This window comes from Amblyomma americanum, chromosome 4 (genome assembly GCF_052857255.1).
Source record: "Amblyomma americanum isolate KBUSLIRL-KWMA chromosome 4, ASM5285725v1, whole genome shotgun sequence".
Classification (NCBI taxonomy): domain Eukaryota; kingdom Metazoa; phylum Arthropoda; class Arachnida; order Ixodida; family Ixodidae; genus Amblyomma; species Amblyomma americanum.
In genome coordinates this window covers 99,672,113-99,696,385 of record NC_135500.1, presented here as the reverse complement: position 1 = coordinate 99,696,385, position 24,273 = coordinate 99,672,113, and the positions used below count along the sequence as shown (strand labels likewise).

The 24,273-nt window shown below is 52.5% G+C and overlaps 1 protein-coding gene across 3 annotated transcripts in view; it reads left to right on the top strand.

The window, feature by feature from the left end:
* The window catches only part of Mob2 (MOB kinase activator 2), a 98,918-nt gene extending 76,175 nt beyond the window's left edge, over positions 1 to 22,743 (top strand). For 2 of the 3 annotated variants that reach the window (XM_077661280.1, XM_077661279.1), the window contains exons 2-5: positions 13,671 to 13,843; positions 15,147 to 15,243; positions 16,801 to 16,925; positions 21,416 to 22,743. In XM_077661280.1, the coding sequence (XP_077517406.1) occupies positions 13,671 to 13,843; positions 15,147 to 15,243; positions 16,801 to 16,925; positions 21,416 to 21,903 (883 nt within the window). In that variant the 3' untranslated portion in view covers positions 21,904 to 22,743. Of the gene's footprint in view, positions 1 to 13,054; positions 13,405 to 13,670; positions 13,844 to 15,146; positions 15,244 to 16,800; positions 16,926 to 21,415 lie in introns of those variants that run through there. The other variant, XM_077661278.1, reaches the window with a different exon arrangement.
* Positions 22,744 to 24,273: the final 1,530 nt, after the last annotated feature.

Here is a 24,273-nt window from a genome sequence, read left to right as displayed (position 1 = left end):
AGTATGCGCCGCCCTCTGCTGCCGGTCATCGTGTGCCGGGCTGTGTGCGTGCCAGTGACGGCGCAGGGTAAAATGAGGACGCGCCGGCTTCGCCGCTTGGTCGCTGCGCGTCCCGGCGCTCGGGCCGGAAGCGCTCGCTGCGCGGGCGGCGGGGGATTTGGCGCGGGCCTGCGATTAATCCGCGATTGACGGCCCCCTCTCCCCTTCGTTAGCACCGCTATTGTGCTGTCGGCGCAGACTGCTTGCGGGACGGAATCCGCGGTCGTGTGCTGCCCAGGCAGTCGCCTCTCTTTGCGTTTACAGATTCCGTGGGAAAGGCGGCTTAACAAGAGGCACGCCGCGCGGGGGTTCCTAAAAAAAAAATAGTAGATTCGCGGGGTCGCTTCGCTAGGGTACTGTACAAGCTCTGTCAGCTCGGGCTCCGGCGCCTCGCAGCAGCTGCAGGGTCCGCGCGCGTCGTCACTCCGGGTGCTCACAGCTGCTTGTCGCTGGGTGAATCACTGCCGACGCGCGCGTGTTCGAGCGACCGTAAGCGCGTTTGCGCTGAACCGGGACACGACCACACTGGAGGAAACGTGTTCGTGCTACAATTCGTGGAACAAAGATGTCACCACCGAGTCACCGCGGCGAGTTTTACGCGTCTCGAGAGTGCGGCCAGCTGTTTGTAAAACGAAGACCGAGTTGGGTGTGCGCCGAGTGCCGTTCGTTGCTTGGTAAATTAACCACGCGCCGATAATTCGCGCCGTTGGAGGCGCGACTAACCTGACCTTCGGTCAAAATCTGGGTCGTGCACCGACTCGCACCGTATTTACTCACCGCTCGCGTATCGCGTAGCCGCGTCTTCGATGGAGGCGAACCGCACGACGACACACTGCGTGCTGCGGAGGAATCGGTGCGGAGCCCTCCACGACGGTGACTCATTCTCTCTTTCACCGTGGGTGTCCACCCCGAGGGAGTTTTACGGCGGCTTTCTTTTAGTTGTAACCGATTCTGTTATCACGTCGTTGTCGCTGCCGGGTATATCTCTGTAATGAAACGACGACTCTCGGAGTTCGCTTAATTCCGCCGACGAAGAGCGTCACTTGGAGACACCTTTTTAATGTGCGCTTCTTTCGGCAGTTCAACTCTGTACTATCGCTGCCATGGTTTCCCAGTCTGTTTAAGCTTGTGCGCTATCCTTTTCGGGGAAGTTTATGTCGCAGAAGTTTGTACGTATACTTGTTTGTGCATAACTTCGCAGACGACCGCGTGCACTCAGTAGTTCAAGCCCTCTGCTCGGACGTTAAGCTGCCTCCTAACCAGAGGCCGCGGGCTGCGTCGTTTCCCTCTCGCGCAGTCGTGCGCGTTTATGCGCGAAGGCTGCTCTTCGATATATATATATTTTCTCTGAAGGAGTTGGCTCGGCCGAGCGCAGTGTTTTCGCGAAGACTCTGGGCTGCGCATTTCGGAGGCGACGAGGCTTTCACGCCTCGACTGCTCGCCGCCGTCTGCTTCCTGCTTTCGGGCGTCGAAATCCCCTCCGTTGGCGCGCTCTGCAGCCCCCTCTCCCGCCCGTGCGTATCCTCCGAGTGCGCCTCCTGCGAGTCCTGCGCGCACACAGGCCGGCCGTGGGCGGCTGATGCGAGCAGCACTTCTGCAATGTGCAGGGAAGGAAGCTGTTGGGAAATGCGACGGGCCCTCGAATATATGCGCTGCGTCTGGGGGTGCTCGCTCCGTACGCGTAAGCACAAACGGGTCCGCGCTAGTATTGAGCGGAGGCAGGGCCGCAGCAGTCTCCAGTACGTGAGAGCCGTAACTAACTGCATTTCGTCACCCGGTGTTTTTTCCCGCAGTATGGCTTGTAGTTGTCGCGCTGCGCCATTAAGTGCTACCACCTCTACCATCACGTGAGAGCTTTGCGAATGGGGCGTGCTGACGTTGATTCGAGTAGTGGCTCTTATGGGCCGTTCTGCGCACTTCAGGTTTGGATACAGTCGATGGATTGTATGCTCCTCGGAGGTCTCTATATGCGACGAGGAAACACCTGAACCCTGGCCGTTGTTTCTCCGTTTTGGCGCGTTTTTATTACTTTTTTTTCCTCCCCGTGTTCGGAAGCCCCGGTGCGATGGTTAGGGATCGCTGCCGACGCTGCCGCCGCTCCCTCGTTCTGTGGGCAGCAGCGCTTCGTGAATATGCAAATGAAGTTTGGGATAGGATTGTGCCATGCCGGGCTGGGAATAACGAGCCGAATGCGCGAGCCTGGCTGCATCATGGAACAGTGGTGGGAATCGAACTGGCGCCCAGCGATGCAGCGGCGCGGTGGTTCTGACCTGCTGAGCTGGTGGACGGGTCTGGCTTGGGCCAAGGCGGAAGTGACGCGTGGTTCCTTCTGGAAGCGGCGCTTGTCCGGTGCGCTGACCCGCGCTTCCGATGGCTGCGGGCGGCGCTAATGAGCGCCGGCCGTGGGAGAAGGCGCCTTTGTTTCTGTTCGGACGGGGTCGGCTCTTTATCATATGCGCTCTTCCTTCTGCCGGTGTGTGTTGTACACGTAACGTTGTGCGCTCTTTCATTTTTTTTTCTCTCTCTCTCTCCGCAGTATTAATTCTTTTTTTTTTTCTTCAATCCTTTCGCGTGCTGTGGTGAAGCCCTTTTCCGTCCCCGTCCGCTCTGTGTGTCGTCCGGCGACCCTTGGGGCCCATTATTATTCTCACCGCCTGCGTTGTCCGCTTCATGCGCCGCAGGATATCTCCCTCCGCATCTTCAACGCAGCAGTGCGCGTCCCCTGCCGCCTCCGGACGTGAGGCGCACCTTGGCGAGAACTTTGTTACGCCCTCGGTCACAGTGGCGGTCACCGGGTCTGCCACTGCGTGCATCCCTATTTGTCTCATTCTGGGTGTCTGTCTTCCGTTTTTTGTTGTTTCACAGTTTAAGCTGTTAATGGTTCGCGCGAAATGGAGCCGTCACGGCACTGGCCAGCGGCATGAACCACGGCTTGTGTGATGGCTCCCCGTTTTTAAACGCCTTACACATGGCCGTGACGCCCCCCCCCCCCCCCGCGCGCGCGCGCGCGCGCACACACACACACACACACACACACACACACACACACACACACACACACACACACACACACACACACACACACACACACACACACACACACACACACACACACACACACACACACACACACACACACACACACACACACACACACACACACACACACACACACACACACACACACACACACACACACACACACACACACACACACACACACACACACACACACACACACACACACACACACACACACACACACACACACACACACACACACACACACACACACACACACACACACACACACACACACACACACACACACACACACACACACACACACACACACACACACACACACACACACACACACACACACACACACACACACACACACACACACACACACACACACACACACACACACACACACACACACACACACACACACACACACACACACACACACACACACACACACACACACACACACACACACACACACACACACACACACACACACACACACACACACACACACACACACACACACACACACACACACACACACACACACACACACACACACACACACACACACACACACACACACACACACACACACACACACACACACACACACACACACACACACACACACACACACACACACACACACACACACACACACACACACACACACACACACACACACACACACACACACACACACACACACACACACACACACACACACACACACACACACACACACACACACACACACACACACGGTGACTCTCCTAAGAGACGGACTTTTCCATTTCGCCTCCACCGAAATGCGGCCGCAGTGGCCGGCGTGTACCTAAACTCCATAGCCACCGAGCCACAGTGTGGTGCTAAGGTGTGTGGCGAAGCCCGCTTGCGGAGTTGCGTTTGCGCCAAATATTCGACACCCGGCCGCGATTTTTCACGTTTACTTATCGCTTTTGTTTCTCGTGGTGTGCGTCGCTTCCTGCACGTTGCCAACCGCACGGCGTTGTAGCGACGGGCGTCGCCGTAAACAGGATCCTCTTGCGGGACTCTGTTTGCTTCGTCTCCCGTGGTTTCACTTCGCCCCCTTCGACAGACTGCGCGTGCGCGTTGGGAACGTAGCCGCGGCACCTCCGCGTTGGCTGCGTTTATCTCGCTGCTGTGTTTCTTTCAGACTTGAAATGCCGACGGACGGAGTGTCTGCGGGGATTCAGCGAAGCTACCGTAGTGTGTATGGCCCCAACAAATCTTGGTAACATCGTGCCTAGATACATGCTCTTTCGAGAAGCTTGCAGGCTTGCAGTGTATCTAGAAACATTGCTCTCCAGTGCATGTAACTCGTCGAAAAAACCCCAAATTTGTTGGGCCACAGCGGCGAGGGTAACCGCATTTCCGAAATTCTGAAAACTGACATGGATATTACTTACAGTGGGCTATACGCATCCCAGTAATTAAGGAGACTAACAGTAATAGTGAAAAAGTAAAATATTCAATGGTAGTTAACCAGGCTGCTAGTTAGCACGTCTTAGCTGTGCTCTTATTACTACGCCGCTGACAGTGTTATGCCAAAACAAGCACTCTTCTAACTCAAAAAGGCCATCTTTAAAAATTGTGCAAAGTCCTGGGTGAAACACCCTGTATATAAGCACAACGAATCGCAGTACCATTCGAGGCCTATAGAAAGACGCGGGGAGGGAAAATAAAGGGCCGAGGTGGGCAGTGAAGCAGGGAACCGAAGCAACTGGACCGTCGCACCGCTTCCTTGTTCCTTTCAGTAGCCGTGCGCGCATTTGCATACAAGTTCTCGCCGCTGATTGCGCCAGGCAAGGGAGCCTCGCCTCCGCGCTCTGCCGCGGCGCCTTTTCTTTGGCGGGCCTAATTCGCCTGGCCTCGGCTCCCGTTTCCTAATGACCGCTGGATGTGGGAATCATGGCGGCCGCCACATCTCCGGCCCCTCTCTCTGGTATTCGTCGGTCTACTTCGGCCGAGAACAGGTGCCTTTATTGCTTTTTTTTTCTTTCCTCCTGCGAGAAGCCCTCACTGTGAGCCCGGCGTTGTCACCTTGGGCCCCCGGACGCGTTGTATTAGAGAGCGTTTTAGCCCGACGGAGACGTCCCGCCGCAGATGTGTGTGGTGGGTGCAGCCAAGCGCCCGCTGCTCTCGCGCAGTGGCCACGCCGGCACATCCGGAGTAGGCACCACGAGCGGCTGGCACGCTGGGCTGTGCTCGCCGAAACTGCGGTCGGCAGCAGGCTTACGTCAGACGTGCTGCAGCGGGGTGGTACTCAGCAATGGGATTGAAATCTTGGCGCAACTGCTCACTTGCTGGTATAATACCGTGTTTGTGCAGTAGCAACCTGTACGCCTTTGCTCGGACGCTAGTATAGTGTCATTGGAGCCCATTGCACCTGCTTTAGTGCTTCACTTCCATTGCTGGAGCGCTAGTCTAGGCAAGCGTATGCAGATATCCCACGCAGTGACGTCTCTCGCTCGGTGGCGAGTCCCGTGTTGTATATAGGCGACACTCGCTCTCCGCTGTGGCGCCCTGTTTTCGTGACAGGCCACTGTTTTATTGCGCCCAGGGGTTGTCGCAAAGTTTGTCCCGTGGGCTGCCTGCTTGAACTGCTGCGTGGTACCTAGTCTTTATTTAGTGACTCTAGTGGTACCTATAGCTTTGAAGAAAACTATAGCCCACCTCCTTTGCGTGGTCGGCGTACACGTTACGTGGCCCTCATTTTCGCCGCGCACATGTAGCGAGTTCAAGCACGCTGCTGCGGAGTCTGTGCGGCATGCCTCTTTCAATGCGGCCACTCGCACGTACACAGCGGTGAGCCGATACTCATCGTGGCATCGTGACCGCCGCAGAAGGAGTGCGCATGCGCAGTGATTGCGATGGGATTGTGAGGTGGACTCCACTGCTTGCGACGTTCGCGAGTTGCGGAAAGAGCGGCGGTGCCGCCACCTGGTCGCGGGGAAAGCGTCGCCTCCGGTCCCAGCTCATTCCGTTCTTGACCTTTGGGGTTGTGCGGACGCCCTTGAGACGTCTGCGCGGATGCGACGGCCGAGGCTCAATGGGGCGCGCGCAAACGCTAAGCCCCCTTCCCCGTTCTTTTAAAAGCCGCTCTCATCCCTCTCTAACCTTCGAAGCGCGCATCTAGCATTCGGTGCCCGCCCTTGGGACGTCTTCGAGCCCACCGGGGGTGTTTGCGACTGAAGGAATATGGAAAAATAAAGGCAACCGGCCGCGCTGGCATTAATATCAACAGCGGCGCGATGGATGACTCTGCAGAGTGGTGGTGTGGCGACGTCTTCCGCCAGCTGCCCTCGGGGCTCTCCAAATCTCCGCAGGTGGTCCCGCATGAAGAGGGGGGGGGGGGGTAAGAGGGAAAGAGAGACGAATATCACGCACTGTGTCTTCTTCTGGCGTTGCCTGCTTTCTAGGCAGAGCCACCCCCCGCGCTTATTAATAGTAAGGCGGGGTCTCCGTTTCACTTTCGTAGTTTCCCTCTCCACCCGCGTTCGTGCTTCTTCCTCTTTCCACCTGCTCTGCGTCCCTTCCTTCCTTTGCATCGCGTGTCTATCCCGCGGCTGCGCCGTGTGTGTGATTTACAGGCGTCCAGAGACCCGTGTTTGGGCGTGTAACACATGCGCGACCTCTTTCGAAACTGTCTCTTCCCCTCAAAGCCGCCGGGATTTGCGGGGAAGTGGAATTGACGACTCGGCTGCAGCGACGGCGGCGAAGGCCGTCACCGGGTCAGGGCTCGTATAAATTACTTGCGCTTTTGCTTCTGGCGGTGGTGGTGGTGCGAGTAAAGCGCAGCCGGTTTTTACACCAGTCCCGTTACTCGGTGGCGGCTGCGATGAATTTGCAAGTGAAGTGAGCTCCGAACGGCCGTGGTTAACTGCCGCGCGCGCTCAGCTGCGCCTCCGTTAAACACGAGGAGAATGAATAGAAGACCTCGTCACGGCTCCTTGACGCTCTGTCGGTCGGGCCGGCAGCCGAAACAGGATGGACTTTAGTGGGAGAAGTGCGGTGTGTGGGAGAGGACAACGTTACTTGTTAACGCTGGGGGAGGAGGAGCCGTGTATTTGGGGCCGCGTTGTCGTGAATTCGTGCGTCCGGCGGACGCCACATTTGCCGGTTCCTCCCGTGAAGCGAACCGAACGACGAGGACGGCGCTCTCGATTGACGCTTATCTCCTTCGCTTTTAACCCACGCAATTATTCGTTATTTTCTCGCTTCATTCCTCCTCCGGCGACTTTTGCTGCCGACCGTATACTCGTCCAACTGTTCGTTTCGCACCTGAGCGTGTTGCGAGTAGCTCCGCGTAAGTGTGACGCAACGAGGCGATGCCTTGTCGGCGTTAAAAATTTGTCTGTCCGTGGTTTTCGGCTCATTCGTGTGATCTGTAGTTTCCTTTCCGCACCGGTTTCGGCCGTGTTGAGCGTCCAAAAAAGATGGTTTTTTTCGTTCTCTCTTTTTCTAGCATATTTTTGAAGAATGGAGAAAAGTAGTTAAGAAATAATGCCGAAACCAACGGGCGTCGAATGAAGAGTGCTGCAGGCCTCTCTGCCAACTGTCCTCGTCTGAAGGCTCCCGCCGCCGCTTCCCCGGTATACTGACGACGAGGCTGAGAGAGGGCCGGACGGGTGGAAGGGCTCCAATGCGTTCAGAAAAAGGTGCCTCTTTCGATGTTCTCCTTGACGCTTTGGCTCTCTGATGGCTGAGCGGGGCCTCGCGTGCACACCGAACGAGGCCTTCCGTGTCTGTCGTCTCGGCGTTTCGGCGTGGGGTTTTGAGCGAGAGCAGGGGCGTCTCGCTGCATGTGTGCGTCGCGTGCCGCCCCTTGAGCTCCACTGTGTGTCGGCTTTCCTGCGACAGATGATGGACCGCGCAGGTGACGGACGAGGCCACTCTGTACGGGTTCACCGTGGTAACTCGGCGGCCGTATACCTCTTCCCTCTTTCCGCGGTGTCTGTGCGGGTTGCTGCGCCCAGCAAGCTGCCGTGCGTACTGCACTGTCCGCAATGATTCTGCGGCTTTCCGAATCGTCGCTTTTCACGCTTCTGAACAGCTGTGGCGGAGTCTTCGGCGCCAACCGAACCCATCGGTTCGTGTGTCGTGATCGTGGCCGGATGCACTTGGTGTGAGAAGTCGCTAGAAGCTGGTGGAAGTTCTGAGGACAACTTCAGTTGCCCGCCCCTTTGAAGAACGGCATTTGCTAAACGAAGTTGCGGACGCATGGCACGGTCGAAAGGAATCGTCGCAGCTCTCCCTGAAGGGGGTCGCTAGTGCTCTCGCGTTTGTGGCTACGCAGAAATAGCGGTCTGCCTCTCAAACGGGAAGGCCACTGCGTCGCAGCTGACCGCGCGAAACCCCGGGGAGCAGCGGAGGGGCCGGTTTTACTTCCACGACCTCCGCCGAGTCTTCTTTTAGGATGGTAAATAAACGCGGAGGGACAGCGTTGCGGCCCCGAAAGCGAGAAGCAGATCGAACCGATCCCACGGTAGGAAGAGGGTGGACCTTGACAGGCTCCGCCGGTGGCACCCCTCCTCCTCAGCTGGCTCATCGCTGGACATGCACCACTTGTAGTGTCGCACCCAGACTGCGCACATGCCTTTGCGCGTACGGGGCGGATTCGCGCCGCTCCTCGCGGCCCGGTTGCCCCATGCGGTCAGCTCCCTCTGTTCACCAGTTCCCGGGCGCGGCGGCCGCGTTATGCTTGGAGGCGGAATGCAAGTGGCGCCCGTATGCTGTGCAATGTGAGCGCGGCAAAGGAGCCCAGGTGGTTTAAAATTATTCCGGAGCACGCCAGTGTGGCACCTCTTTCCTCCTTCCACTCACTTCTTCCTTCTCACGGTTTGGATCATGTGTCCACCAAGAAGTGAGGAACTTTCTGCGCCTATCATCGCCTCACAACCAGTTATCATCATCACCATCGTCAATAACATTTTGTACAGTGCGCAGAAAAAAATTACTGGACCGCATGCTAGAAAACAAATTAATTGTATTCTCGCGTCCGCTCAAGCAGGGCTACTTGCACGTATCCTGATACTTGCAGGCGAGTAACTTGTACTAGTCTGACGAACTGTAATTTTTTTCTCCTGCACACGCATCCCGTGAACCTTTACTGCCAGCTGGCTGTCCGTATTGCGAATGCAGCGTATGCGCCGTTCCTTCCCAAGCTCATTCACGGCGAAGTCAATGTAGCGGTGCTGCTCGCGTACCGCTGGACGAAACTGGCATTGCTATCTGGCGTGCCCTCCTTCTCTCGGAGGTGCCGCGAGCCAAGTGAGTGGCGGTTGTTGTCGGCTCGGGAGGGCGTCCCTCGGTGCGCGCCTGATTACGCAGCGTCGCCTTTGTTGTCGCCCTCCCTGGTCGCCTATTTTTGGCTCGGCGCGCACTCCGCCCCTGTCACTCTTCGGGGCTCAAAGGGTTGAGCCGAGGGCGCGCGTGTTTACTCCCGCTGACGCGTTTGTTTGCGGCGCGCACCTCCCGCGAAGGCCTTTCTGACGGACGTGTTTGCGGTCGCCCGAGGTCTGTCCACTCGCTGACGGAAGGGACACTTTCATTTGCTTCCGTTTCGTGTCCGCAGCCTGTCCGGAATTCTGCAGCAGACGTGTCCTGGACGTCGCCTTATTGCTTCCTGGACTGTCGTTTGCACCTCACGAAACCAAGGTGCAAGTGGTAGCGCACCTGTTCGCAACGGCCCGAAGAGCGGGTGTTTTGAAGGTCTACAGTCGGGTGCAACGCGAGAACGGAGCTCCAAACGCTCCTCACATGAGGCCGCCTTGCACCTGCTGGCGCGACGTCGCAGGTGTCTAGCAGCGCAGGGCGGCCGACCGCACTGGTCGGAGGGCCTCTTTTGAGGAGCGTTTGGAGCTCCGTTCTCGCGTTGCACCCGACTGTAGCTTGGAAGCGTCTGGAAGAGCGTTCCGCGAAATCTGAAAGTTCCGCACTATATGCATGCGACCGCGGCGGCTGCGTTTTTATGGATGAAAAACGCTAAGGCGCCCGTGTGCTCTGCGATGTCAGTGCACGTTCAAGATCCCCAGGTGGTCGAAATTATTCCAGAGCCCTCCACTACGGCACCTCTCTCTTCCTTTCTTCTTTCACTCCCTCCTTTACCCTTCCCTTATGGCGCAGTTCAGGTGTCCAACGATATATGAGACAGATACTGCGCCCTTTCCTTTCCGCAAAAACCAATTATTATTATTATTATTATTATTATTATTATTATTATTATTATTATTATTATTATTCACTATATGCAAGGGGTACCGTGTCGGCGCCTTCATTAATGCAGAAATAGTGTGGTCCGCGCTTTCGGCGTGCGCGTCCCGTCAGCGCCTCAGATCGATGGATGAAAGAAGGGGATAGTGCCGGGCCTGTCGGCTCTTTCCAGCTGGGGCGCTCTCACTAGAAATATAATAGAATGGAAATAAAAGCCTGCCCACCGTGGTACTGACTCGATCGTTAGGGCGCTCGGCTACTGAGCCGCAGTACCCGGGTTCGAACGCGGCTGCAGCTGCCGCGTTTCGATGGAGGCGAAACGCAAAGAAAAAAAAAAGCGCCAGTGTACTCTGCAGTGCCAGTGCACCTTAAGGATCCCCAGGTGGTCGAAACTATTCCGGAGACCTGGTTGGTTGGTTGGCCTCAAATAAAGATGGCATATATCCACTACGGAGGAGTGGCCAAGGCACTAGGCGGTGAATTGTAGGAGACAACTTCACTACCGCACCTCTTTCTCTCTCTTTTTTTTCTGTCCCTTCCGCATCCCTCCCCGCACGGCGCGGTTGAGGCGTCCACCGAGAAGTGATGAAGTTACTGCTCCTTTCATTTCCTCTAGACAAAGAAAGAGAGAGGGGGAAGAAACCTTTATTAGGCCGGATAGTTGTATAGGGCCTGGTTACATTGCCCTACTAGATGGCCAGCTGGTTAGGCCTACTAGCGGCCTCCTAGGCGCTTGAGGATCCAGTGTTGTATGGCCGGGTCCGATCTGCGCAGCAGGGTCTCCCAGTCGTCTTGAAGCACGAGTTGCCCTAATCCCAGAGTGATATGGTTGAGGGGTACCTTTCTCATCACACAGCGTACATGCGGGAGAAAATTGAGCTGGGAACATACGGGAAAGAACTACCTGGCGAGGGTAGGAATTTGTTTGGAGTCTTCTCCAGGTGGTTTCCTGCTCGTTATTGAGCCTCTTGTGCGTGGGCGGGAACTTCCTTCGTTCAGAGCGATAGTGGTGGGTTAGATCATGAAATGAGATAAGGCTATCCTTGGCTGTCCCCAGAGGGGAGCTTTGCACCGACCGATCCTCGGGCTGTCTGGATTCTCAAAAACGATCTCTCTCTCTCTTCGTGCGTGATAGTTTTTGTGCGTGTAGTTGGCCCGTCGCGTGCAGATTATGTCCGTAAATATGCTTGTGGGAACGCTGGCGTCCTCATTCCGTGCATCCGCCCGACCGACCCCAGCTGGAGCGCGTGACCCCATTAGAAAGTAGGTGAAATTAAAACAGTGATTGCAACTAGCACAATCGCTCCGTATCCCAGTTTTCAGCTAGCCGCTGCTTCGCAGGTGGTGGCAGCCGAAAACTTCGCTTTTAGCATGTCAAACATTGCATGATGTCTGGATTAGGGCATTCGGCGCAGTGAGAGAAAGCAAAGCACATTCGCCTAATGTTTCACGCGAAACGCGCAATTTTGCAACACGTCGAACATTCGCGCGCCTTAAGTGATGCGAAGTCCTGTTTTTTTTTTTTGTCTATCTGTAACAGAGAAGCGTGGCGAACGTATCTGGAAAAGTGGTGGCTCGGACCCCTTTGTCGAAAGCCTCGACTTTCAGGGTCACCACTCGAAGATCAGCGCGCAAATGTGTACTGTTCAGCGACGCCTGTGATCTCCGCTGTGTTGACATCCTTCCCCTGACTCATCGCGGACGGTGCGAGGCACTTAATCCGGGCTGTGCGCCTCATTGTTCGCGGTGCTATCAGCGTGCAGTCGGAGAGGCAACGAAGTGGCGTGTGTCACGCCACTCTCTCGTGTCCGAGTGATACGGGGGTAATGTCGGGCAATATCTTTCCATAGTCGGACACAGCTCGAGAACTGAGCGCCATGTGCCGCTCAAAAGGAAGCCCTCCAGCTGGCCAACGGCGTCCACCGATTTTCATGACGCCGCCGTTGACCCGATTAAGCCGCGATTATCCCCCTTTCATCTGTCACCCTCTGCGATTTCACTCTTGCCGATCCAATGGAATCGGTCGACGCCATTGACTGGAGGGTCTCCTTTGAAGGAAAATTGATGCTTCGTTCTTGAGTTGTATCCGACTGTAATGCGGTGGCGACGCTGTAGTGGGCCTTGAATTTGGAGCCGCCTGTACTGCAGAGGACGGAGGTCTGTTCGGGTAGAGGAGTAGGCGTAAGCCAGTGCAAGCTGGTCCCGGAAGCTGGCCAAGCCCTTCACGTCGGAGAGTGGATAGCGGGGGATTTGAGTGGGAACGAAGCAGGGTACGGTCAGTCAGGTGGCGCGATAAGATTAGGGAATTCGCTGGGAGAGATTTTGGCCGCACCTGGCGCGGGACAGTTTTCGTTTTAAGATACCTCGGAGGGGGAAGCCTTTGTCCCGCAGTGGTGGTAACCGGGCTGAGAGTGACGTATGCGGAAGGCTTCCTGTCCGTCTGCACTGCGCGCATGCCTATTCTGGAGAGGGGGCCAAAATGCCTACGACTGCGGTAGTCGCGCGTCCGCTAATCCGACCTCTTGGCGGTTGTCCGCGGGCTCTCTCGCGACGCTTGTTGGCGCGGAGTTGCGCGCCTGTCACCCGCCGCAGTTGGTTCCAGCGCTCGCCTCTGACGAACGGCGGATCGTTTGTTTCGCCCGTCCTTCGTTCTCTCCATCGCTCTTTCGCGCGCGCGGTCGGACGGGTGACTCACCGACAGGACCGAGAGTCGTTGAGGAACCGCGAGCGCTGCCTCGGAGATATACTCTTTGTGGCGCCTCGCGCGATAGGCCTGTCTCCCTTCCCCATCAGCATGCACCTTCTCGTTGTACCGCTATCTCGGACCGGTGAGCGGCGTCGCTTTCTCTACGACGGTTCCGCTCACCTTTGAAACACGGACCTGACCGCTCAGTCTGACCTCGGCACTCGTGTAATCGCGGACCTCCGCGTCGCGCTGGCCTCCCGGAGCGTTCCTCGTCTCCATCCGCCGGCGGCGATGGGGCTCTGGCTGCTGGACCGCGCGGCTGATGGCCTCGCGGGCCTCTCGCACCTGACATCGTGGCTCCACTGCAGCGCCCCGAAGTGCGCGGGGAAGATCGCTTTCCAGCCGAGGCAAGTCGGCTACTCGGCGTTCTCGTTGTGCCCGTGCCAGCCGGGTCGCTTCGTGTCCAGTACCCACGCGCCGCGGACTCTGTGCCTCAGTGCGGCCATTCCCTTTCCCCCTCTCTCTGCCCTTCGTTATCTTCGTATCGTGCCGGCATTTAGGAGCAATAGTGTTACGGTGCGCGCGCTTAGATTTTTGGTATTCTGAAGTTTCGGCAGCGTAGCGCGGTGCTCCTCTCGCCGTAACACAACTGGGGGCGGTCTTGTGCTCGCAGGAAAGCCCGTCGGAAAGACAAGGATGCGTCCTCGGGCGGTGGCGGCGGCCAGGAGGAGCCCAAGATGTACCTGGAGTCGACGGTGCTCGAGTGCACCATCCCGGAGTCGCGGCTGCGCGACCTGGTCGACCTGCCCGAGGGACTCGACTACAACGAGTGGCTCGCCTCGCACAGTGAGCGTCTCTTCCACTCTGTCTGGCTCCGATTAAACGCGTTCCTATAGTGATCAGCGAGGCTAGGCACATATATGAACTGAGGCACCCACTTGCACTGCTTTAGCCGCGTCTGCGGACAGCTACTATCAGCAACTACAGGGGCGCATTGATCTGCATTTCAGACGAGATGCGTTCCTCGTGGAAGGCTTTTTCTTTTCTGTAGACGCCGCGTGAAAACAAGAAATTTGAGAACTAACAGCCCGAGTGAAGGGCGCCATCCAGCGAATTTATTTCGTTTTTTTTTATTTTTATTATGCGGTGCGCGCGGGCGTATACGTATTTGCATTCTGCCAGTGCACCAGTTGTGGAGGAATAGTCAAGGAATGAGGGCTAAAAAGTTACACGGGATCCTTCTTTATGTGCTTCTCCCTTCTGTGCGCTCACTCTGTGCATAATGTTCTTTGCTTCTGCCACATTCCAAAGAGTTTGTCGCCTAGCCCAGCATTGACCATTGCCGAGCTGTGTTGCAACAGCATGCGACATCTTGTGTCCTTGTGGCTGTCCCTTTCATTAGCTCCTAAATATATTATGCTGTCTGGCGTAAAGAAAAGCCCATGCTCTCTTCCAAGGACAATCTGCATACATGGGACACAAAATTAGTAGCTGCATTAGAGATCAACCCCTTCTGCATTTGGAGCAAGCTCAGCTTGTGCTGAGATGTATATCTGCATTTATCTGCACCAAGTCTAAGGCAGCATAATAGTACAGAACACAGGTGTGAATAGCGCATGGCTTTTGGTATTCGTAAAAAAAATGCTTTTGCTAGAGGCTTTTGTATACTGTGCATTAATCAGTGGCACTTAATGCAAGAGGCTTGAAAAACCAACCTACAAGGTGCAAAATAGAAAGTATATAGAAGTATAAGAATGATGTTGCAGGTTGTTATGTACTATCATAGATGTCACATACAAGTTGAATGCTGCATAAGTTAGATAAGGAAGCTCATGAATTGGCCACAGTCTAGTCATTGCAGTGAAGTGTTTTTACAGTGCAGTTATTATCAAACTTGCTCATTATGCACTATAAAACATGGTGATTTTGGTCAAATAATTACTGATAGTTTAACTGTGGAATATGTAAACGAATAAATTTCTAGCTTGAATTCCTGAGAAGCAGCAGGAGTTTAATACAGTTTGTGCACCCTTTTGCATGTGTTTGGCATATCACGCACACTGGCTTAAATGCGCAAATTTCCTTGTGCAGAAACTTTGTCTTGGTCATGTTTCGTCTACAGTGCGATTTTATTGATCCTGATGTGCAGCGCTGGCGTTCTTTGACCACATCAACCTCCTGTATGGGACGGTGTCGGAGTTTTGCACCATGTCTGGTTGCCCTGACATGACTGGTCCAGGCAACAGGTGCGTCACTTTAACATGTTTTCAGCTGGTCACTTGCTATGGCTGTAGCATGCAGCAGCCCATGTACCTCTCATTCTGTGGTGCTTGTAGTAGCTTACTAGTGCTATTTCTCAACCGCAGCATTTACAATGCTGAGAGCCAGCAATATCCTGTCCACGAATACATAGCACAACAGTTTTGGAGGTCTTGTTGCTAATATCTTTTGCTTGTGGGAGCCTGAAAGACATTGTAGCTTCACTGCTAAAGAAAGCGCAGCTGTTTTCTTTTTGTTTGTTTTGGAAATTGAAGTGCTGCGAGCACGCTGTGTTGTTTCAAAAAAAAAAATGAAGTGGCAAAATTTATGTTTCAGTGCACACATGTAGACTCCTTCGTCTTTGTGCCATGCTTTACTTTTGCACAATGCTGATTTTGTATTCTTACATGTTGGGCTTGGAAATTTATTCTGTGTGGCTTGCACTGTTCGCACCTTATTTAAAGAGTGACCAGACGTTTTTTAAAAGTGCTTATTACAGTAAAATGTTGTTAATTTGACCCTCGTTAATTCGGATGATTCAAACTAGGAACGCAGTCCCAGGCGGCGCCCATATAAGTCTATGGCATCGGATGCTCATTAATTCTGGCATGAGTGGGCTTTCATCGGTTAATTCAGACTTGAGGTCGTGTCTAGGTACGATCCGCGCATCCAGCGATTATCAAAATAGACCTCCCCGAACCTCAATTGCAAGAAACAGCAGTGCCCACGCACTTCAGGCGTGCACGCTATGACAGGCGCGGCGACGGTCGGAAGTCCACCATTGCCGAAATTTAGCTCAGCCGCATATTTTTGGCTTTACTTTCCTTAACATCATTCTGCGGTTGTCATTGGGCGCACGCATCGGCTTGTTGCACCATTTCGCACGTTGCTTGTGGCGTCATCTGTCTTTTATTTTTATTTTGTAATGGCGTCACATGACACCCGTTTGCATCCATATGTGTTTGTTCTGTTCTTCCAGCTTGCTGAAATGCTCTGTATATAGTCCGTGTGGTATGGCATCGTCAAAACGCGACAGGGCCATTTGTGAAGAGGCACCACTGCTACTTCATCACACCATGAAAAGGGCCTCGGAGGCCTTTACAATTCTGGAGCAATTCTTCAATGTTCTTGACTTTTGTGTGCAAAGCAGAGCACTTGACGGAACTGCGAAAAGTTTTTGTTGTCGCTTGGTTTTCATCTTGCATGTAGGCAGCTATCGTCTAAGCATTCATTAGATAAAACACCTGTGATGCAAACGGTTTTTGGCACTCTTTTGAGAGCCATTCGATAATTCAAATTTTTTGACAATGCCAGCATTTTTTCTGGTCGAATTGATGAGATTTTTACTGTGTAAGTTATTGAAAGTTCTCAAATGCCGTACTTTGGGCGATTTTATGCTCGTGTTTTCATGCGTCGAGTCTTTTTCATTTTATATACTCCCGTTTTCATGCGTCAAGTCTTTTCCAACACATAAAGCATCTCGGCACATATTGCTACTATTGCATGCATGCGTGTCACACCGGCTCTGTGCTTTGCCTATGCAGGCAGTACCTGTGGTTTGATGAGAAAGGAAAGAAGTGCAAGGTGGCTGCACCCCAGTACATAGACTATGTGATGACCTTCACCCAGAAGACCGTCAACGACGAGTCCCTCTTCCCAACCAAGTTTGGTGAGCACACTGTTTTTCTGCTGTGGACAGCCCGTTTCAAGGTGGCACAGAATGCCACTGCATCACCTCCTATAGCTAGGCACCACCCAGCCCATGCTACAGGCTCTTGCAAAGTATCAAATAACGTTCTCTAGCATGGCAGATGTAGTGTTAAGCCAGAGTAGAATGCAGTGTAGAACTGTGATTTGCCTCCAGATCTTTGCAGAACTTCAGAAACACTAGTAGCTTTAAGGGGGGACACTGGTCTTAGAGCTATTTTCCTCATTTTGAAGCCTATTCTGATGAAATTATACAAATTTGTTCAGTTTTTTATGCTGGTTTCAAATATGTAATTTTTTTCTTTCTAAGTCAGTTAGTCAATGAAATAATTAATTTTCATTGTTCATTAATTAGTACCTCCGTGCATAAAAATTGGCTCCATAAAAAATTATTTCTAATGCATGGCAACGTAGTACAATGACCAGAGAGTGCAACGATCGAACCAGTTTTTTCATTTTACCCTTATTAGCAATTTTGCAGCACTTGGAATACCATCCTTCAAGTTGTGCCTATCATGCTTCAATGAACTTTGCAAAATAAAAAAGTTTTGAAGGTTAATTAAAGAATTCTGCTTCGATCATTGCACTCACTGCACTTCCAGCTTTCTTTAGCAAAAAAAAAATACATCTCTGCCCATCATAGGTGCAGAGATATCAACAAACTAAAACAAGCAGGTGTCCAAAATTTGCGTTTTGAGAAAATTGAGAAAAACAAACTAGACATAATTTATTCAAAATTTCATGAAGATATATACATATTTACATTTCTTAAGGGCTAATAAGCACCAGGCATGTAGTTAGACTGCTTGGTTTGACTAGAATGGCGCTTTTTCAGTGCCCGATGCATGGTTTCTGTAGAGGCACGCTTGCGTGCAGATTCTGCTGTCCGGCGCCTGTCTTTCTCGGTCATCCTCCTGATATTATGCTGGCCAGGGTTCGTACTGAGCTCGCTCAGTATTTGGGAAGATGCCTTCAGGTTTCCCGCATTGAAGCGGACAACAGCCTCTGCAACCGCTGCTTGAACTGAAAACAGTGAAGCATGTCTCTCCTTTGGTGCAAGCGACCATATCAGCGTGTGCAGGCTTTCATTATTATTTTGAGTTTTGCCACGCAAGCAACGCTGCAGTAGCTTTGGGTCTCCCAAGCACTCATATATGGGGAAAAGTGCTTTGCACACATGTGGCGGCAAATTATACCTGTGCTTGGGAGCGGGCTCGCCCTTGGCTGCAGCAGCGTTCTGGCGGCACCATGAGTTTGGGCCTGTTGGGCACGAAGTGTGGTTCGCTGCACTATCATTTGATGTTACATGATAGTATGTCGCCATCACGGCCTTGTGCATGGCTCCAATATCTCCAGCATGGGATTTCAGGGCCCAGCTGTAATATGATGTCAACTTAGTGACAAGGTCGCCTGTTAGCTTTCCTTTGCCACTAAGGCTCTCTTTTGCATTGCCTTTATGCTTGGCAATTGCATTGCGCAGAGCCGTGCCCATTCGCTTCTGCACATGGTTCGTGCAGTCTTCTTTTTGTATTTTTATATAGCCATACACAGATGATTCTTGCAGTGCAAGAAATGTGCGGCTATCGCCATCTGAAAGGACAGTCGTGTATCTAAGGGCATGTTTTTCCCATGACCTTTCGAATAACACAAGTCCAGCCTGTACTTCCATTTCACCGGACTTTTTGTCCGTGTTTTTTTGGCACAAGTAGCTGTCACTCCATGCTTGATAGGACGGGTCGTCGTCCTTAGGCCCGCGCTCGCACCCGGCACAGAAATTGCTAAACACAACGTAATCCAGGATGAGCCCAGTAAAAAGTTCAATCACTGCACCGACACCGATGCGGGATGAATGACCCCGAGTCATCCACGAACCATCGAAAGAGACGGAAATGTTCCCGGGGTTGTCAAGGTTCAGCTCGCGGTAGAGCTGCCGAACAGAATTTGCGCTGTCATTCAACACTTCTTCGGCTGCGCGTGTTGCTGCGGACGTCAGCTTGCTTTTCACATAGCTCTGCCACGTTTTCGTGTGCAGGCCACGATGCGATATATTCATTGCAGCAAACACATCATTTAGCGCGGTTCGCCTATTTCCAGTACTTTGCATCGCGTGTGCAGCAAGAATGTTTACGGCAAACGGATTTATCTTTTGGCTGCCTTCCGCGCGTGGCGAGCTCCATGCCGACGCAGTTTCTCCGCAATTCACACACACGAGGGACAATTTCACCGCTAAACCATACTCACGATTCCCTTTAGAAACGTGCACATCTCCGCCACACACTCTACACTTCACGGCACGCAACAGTTCGTTGAAGGAGTCTAAACTCACAATAGAGAAAGCACTATCGTCCGCACGGCGACCGTCTGTACCGTCAAGGGGACAGTCGTCACAGCTTCCGATGAAATCAAGCTTTTTCTTCGTCGCTGCATTCCAGCTCCTGCAGAATTCCTTCCGCTTTTCGCTTATTTTCAAGCAAGTCCGAAGGCTGCAGCATCGTTGTGTCGCAGCGGACGCGGCCGCTGTGCGTAGACGTCGCCGAGCTCGTTAGGCCTATTTCGTCCGCGGGGACTTCACTTGCTACTGGCTCCTGCACTTTCTCAGAGCATTCGGGTGACGCAGGACGTTTTCAGAAGTTGTCACCGCGCGCGGACTTCTTCTTTTTGCCGAATTTGTGGCGCGAACGAAATTTATTGAGAGACATCGTTGGACCTCGGTCTCGACTGTCAACAAAATGGCGTCTTCGACGCTTCCAACGCTGGCTCAAGCAGATGATGCATGGCGGAATCCGCCAATCGGATGGCTCGATTCAGTCACGTGTGCTCAGCAGCGAATCAGACCCCGCATTTTTTGCTTTTTTGTGGCTCTTTTTCTTGGTGGCCACTGAGGGCTTGCAACCAGCAATGGTGGGAAATTGAAGCCTAGAGAGCGCTCTTTCAAACGAGCCCAACATGGCCGCAATCGGTACGGTGGAACGCCGGCTCCGCACGATGAAAAATGTGCCGTTTTTTTCGTCTGCTCTTGCGCAAATTCAGACCGCGCGGTGACCTAAACTCAATAATACCCTGAAACTACTGACTTCTGGAAGAAAAGAACTGGTGAACTTGGAGAATAATAGCTGAAGATTCCGAAAATGCTATTTTCAGAAAATCTGTTTTTTGGCCATTTCTTGGTCTCAAAGACCCGTGTCCCCCCTTAAGCCAAAGCCAGTGTCCACTAGAGCATGTCTTTTTTTAGTATGCGTCACCTTGCGACTCAAGACAAAGGCATCGATGGGCAGAGGAGCAAAGTTTGTATGCTTGGTTGCATGCTTGGAGAGGCAGTCTGAAATTTGTTAGGCTCATTAATTAAATTAGTTCGTGAACAGAAAACTGTGCTGAACCAAGCCAGAAAAAGCGCAAGGAAAAGGCTCAAAAGCAAAGTTTAGTTTTGCTATGGGAGTGGCTGGGTACCGTAAAAGCTTTTTATAAATGTTTTAATTGCTGTTTTCACGGCATCTCAAAGGCAGGTCCGTGCACACTTTTTGAACAGTTTGAGGCTATGCAATATGCAACCTATAGTCAGGGGAAGTTTATCTGCATTTTGTGGAAAAACAAAATGATTAGAATTACAGTACTGAACACAGTTTTTCAAGGTTCTGCAGTTAGTTTTCATTCCTAATTTCACAACACCTTTCTGCACCTAAGACCAAGTTTGTTGATTTTACATCATGCTAATTGCGGTATGGAAAATGGGGAGTAACTATGTTCTTTATTCTCTATATTCCTCTGCCTTAGAATGTATACATGGAGGTTGCGTGGTGATTCTGAGTAATCGTAAGGATGTATGTCGCAGCTGAGAACACACCTGTTTGGTACTAAGCTCCGTGACTGGTAGGTGACATCGAAGTGATATCGTTCAACAGCAAAAATAGAGCTTTGCTCTGTAAGTAGACATTTTCAAAAATAGTAATTTTCATCCGTGCCTTCAAGAACGGAATTGAACAGAATTGCGTGTGCAAACCATTAGTTGCTGCAACAGTAGTGATAATGCCCGGCTTAAGGAACAGCGTATTGAAGCATGAAGCTAGAGACTTTGCATTGCAGGTTTTCATATTTTATCCTTTTTCTTCTTTCGGCTGAACCTGTTGCAAGTATTCCCCAGGTGCACATCTTAAGATTTTGTTCAAGATATGTGTACTAGGAACAGAGGCTACTAATGGCTCAAAAAAGTTGTCGATACGGTGTTTCACAGAGGAATCATTTCGTACATATTGCTCTGCAAACCATTGCTTTGAAGCATTAACTCATTATATTAGAATGTCCGGGAATCATTCGGACACACAAATTATTTGCACGCTGTCTCCTTCATTGAGCGTATGTGTAAGCTGAAAGCATGCAGTGTCACTGCTGGACGTGCCAAGGCAGGTTGCACCCCTGAAGCCAACAAGCTCTTCCCCCATGATTGCCTGTGCGCAGAACGTGAGTTCCCCAGCTCTTTCGAGTCCCTGGTGAAGAAGATCCATGGGCTTCTGCTGCATGTCCTGGCGCACCTGTACCATGCCCACTTCCGGGAGATGGTGCTGCTACAGCTGCACGGCCACCTGCACTCCATCTTTGCCCACTTCACGCTCTTCAACGCCCGCTTCAACCTTGTTGATCCCAAGGACGCCGTCGTGCTACAGGACTTGGCCGTCGCGCTTGGACTCTGTCCGCCTGCCGAGAACGCCAACGGAAGCCCTGCTGCCTCCTCTGCGGCACCTTCTTCTTCTTCGGCGGCCACGGCGGCCGGCGGCGCAGACGAGGACTCAGGGGCAGCGGACACGGCATCTTCCTCGGCTGCTGCCCCCATGGACGTCTCCCTGTCACCCTCGGTGACGCAGCGATCCGTGGTTCCCTCCGGAATTGAGGCTCCGGCGGTGTCTATGGCCACCACGACCGCCGGAAGCGTGGTGCCTGCACAGTAGGCCACCGCTCGCCGCTTGTTGACGTTTTGCGAGTGTGCCTGTGGTGATGGCAGGGGCAGAGCTGTGGTGCAGTGCAGTGATTCCTCCTCTGGAAGTGGTATCGAGCCACTTCCTTCGTGTCTGTGGTCACAGTCACCGTGGCACCATCAGGTGGCTCTTCTGGCAACAGCAGCAGCGTCGAGCAGTTTGTTGTTTTTCCTAGCTGTTACGCTGGCTTAACATGCAGCTTTGGCGCTGCACTCATGTGCTGCTTAACACCAAGGTTGCGGCAGGGGTATGGTACGCTTCATCCCACATCGGGGCACAGCCCAGCCTTGGAGAAGGCTTGGCCAACCGCTTACCAGCTGGCAACCTTTGAGTGACGTAGCTGGCCGGCTGTTGCCTGCCAGAGTGACTGACCTACAGAGTGTCACAACGTCCACCTCGCTTCGTGATAGTACCAGTGGCAGCGTGTGTGAGTTTATTTTGCAAGAGCTTGCAGGCATCACCTGTGGCTGTTGTAGAGGTCAGTAGGCTAGCCTTGGGTTGCAACGTCGAAAGAGGACACTCGTCGGACGGTTGCTGCATTGAAGAATGCACGCATGTTTTGTGAAAGCAGCAAGTGTGGAGCTAGTTCCGGTGCTGGCGTTCAGCCTATCGGTGAAAAAAAAAAGGCATCAGGCTTGTATTGATGGAGTTCCTGTAGTTTTTGTTCTTCTTATGCCTTTGTTTTCTCATTGCGCTGCTGTTTGGTTGCATTTGCGGTCAAGTTAAAGCCTCTTGTTGATGATTGGTGCTCGCATTGATTTTTCTTTTTGTGGTTATGTCTGAGATGCCGTGCTGAGAAGAATTATGGGCCAAGCATGAAGGGTTAGCCTCATTTTTTTGTGTGGAAAACAAAATGGCGTGATATGGTGAACACTGTACTGTTGCTCATTTCTAGAGCAAACAATTTCGATGTGATAAGAGTTGTGCTGTGTTGAGATAATAGCATTGCCTCTGTTACGGTCGTGATAATTTGCTATCTAGTAGTCACACTCATTTGATTAATAGTGCCGTATCATAGCCTTCCTGGCAATAATACCACATTGGTTTCCAATCTATCCGATGTTTTCTACCTGCGAATGGCAATGTCTGCAAGCTCTGTACAAAAAACAAAAACGAACTTAAGCCTTAAGTGGCGCAAGCTGGCCGCTACTTGACTGTGCAATCGGATCCAGGGTTCTAAAACAGCTGCAGAAACCCGTCTGAATGGCGCATGGGCAATTTGGCGGAGATGGTAGTGGCTTTGTCGAAGGGAGTGACCGTACACGCCAGCGTTTGGCAGAGGTCGTGAAACTTCCTCTTGTCGGTCGCTGAGAAGCTAGCCACGAAAGTCATTCCTGTTGGTGACTACAGCTGCGGCAACTTGTGCTGCAGTAGCACTGTTCTATCACTCGCGTTGCAAGATCATAGCGTCTAGTGTCGTTTCTCTGAAGCGGAGGGGATGCTGAGGAAACACAGAGAGGCCTTTTTTTTTGTTATTGATTCCTTTCGAATTGGCCTGCTCAGGTGCTGGGCATCACACACCTGCGAACTTCTTGCATGCGTCGTGACGCCACACACGCAATGTGTAAATATGATGTTCTATTTTTAAGAAGCGTGCGAGGCGGCGGGTGACTCGGGAAAAGTCTTTCTTCTCTCCTCCCACGACCCAACACCGGGCATTTGGAGGGGCACGTGCAATGGATGCTCACCAATGTCGGCTCGCCAGTGGCAGGCCTTGCAGCGGACGTGGCTTTCTTGCCTTTGCGCCAGCCTTTGCATCCACCCTGCTTCCAGAGGGGGTGAAGGGTGCGGCCTGCTTTGCCACTGGCAGGTCGTACTTGCAATTGGGTTGCTGTAGTACCTGTTTGGTTGTCTGTCTCCAGAGGCCTCCAGACATTTTGTTTTGTCGGACATAGTTCTTCAGTGGTAAAGCGGTGTGTGCCTGTCTCCAATTTTTGACCACCTAGCTCCATAGCATTGGCGTATTGTTGCATCTACTGTTGATGTGTTCTGCATTGCTAGGTCAACATAAAATGGACAGAGGTCAGGTTATTTGTGCACATTTAGGCATGTCTAGGTTTATTTCGTCAGTGCGGAGCCACCGAACATATTGAGACTGGGTTTCAGGTGGCAAGTTATATCTGGGTGTAGACTGTTCTTATTTTAACCTTGCAAATTATTTTGTGCACACTTGGAAAATTTAGACTTTTACGAAGGGGAGCTGCAATTACAGGTAATTACATGTCAATAAGTGGAGTTATCAATTGCAATGTATCAGACACGTATTTGTGAACGGAGCGGTGGTGGAGAATAGCACTGCATGGCTTTTGAAGGGCTCATAAAAGGCACGCCCAGATTGGATAG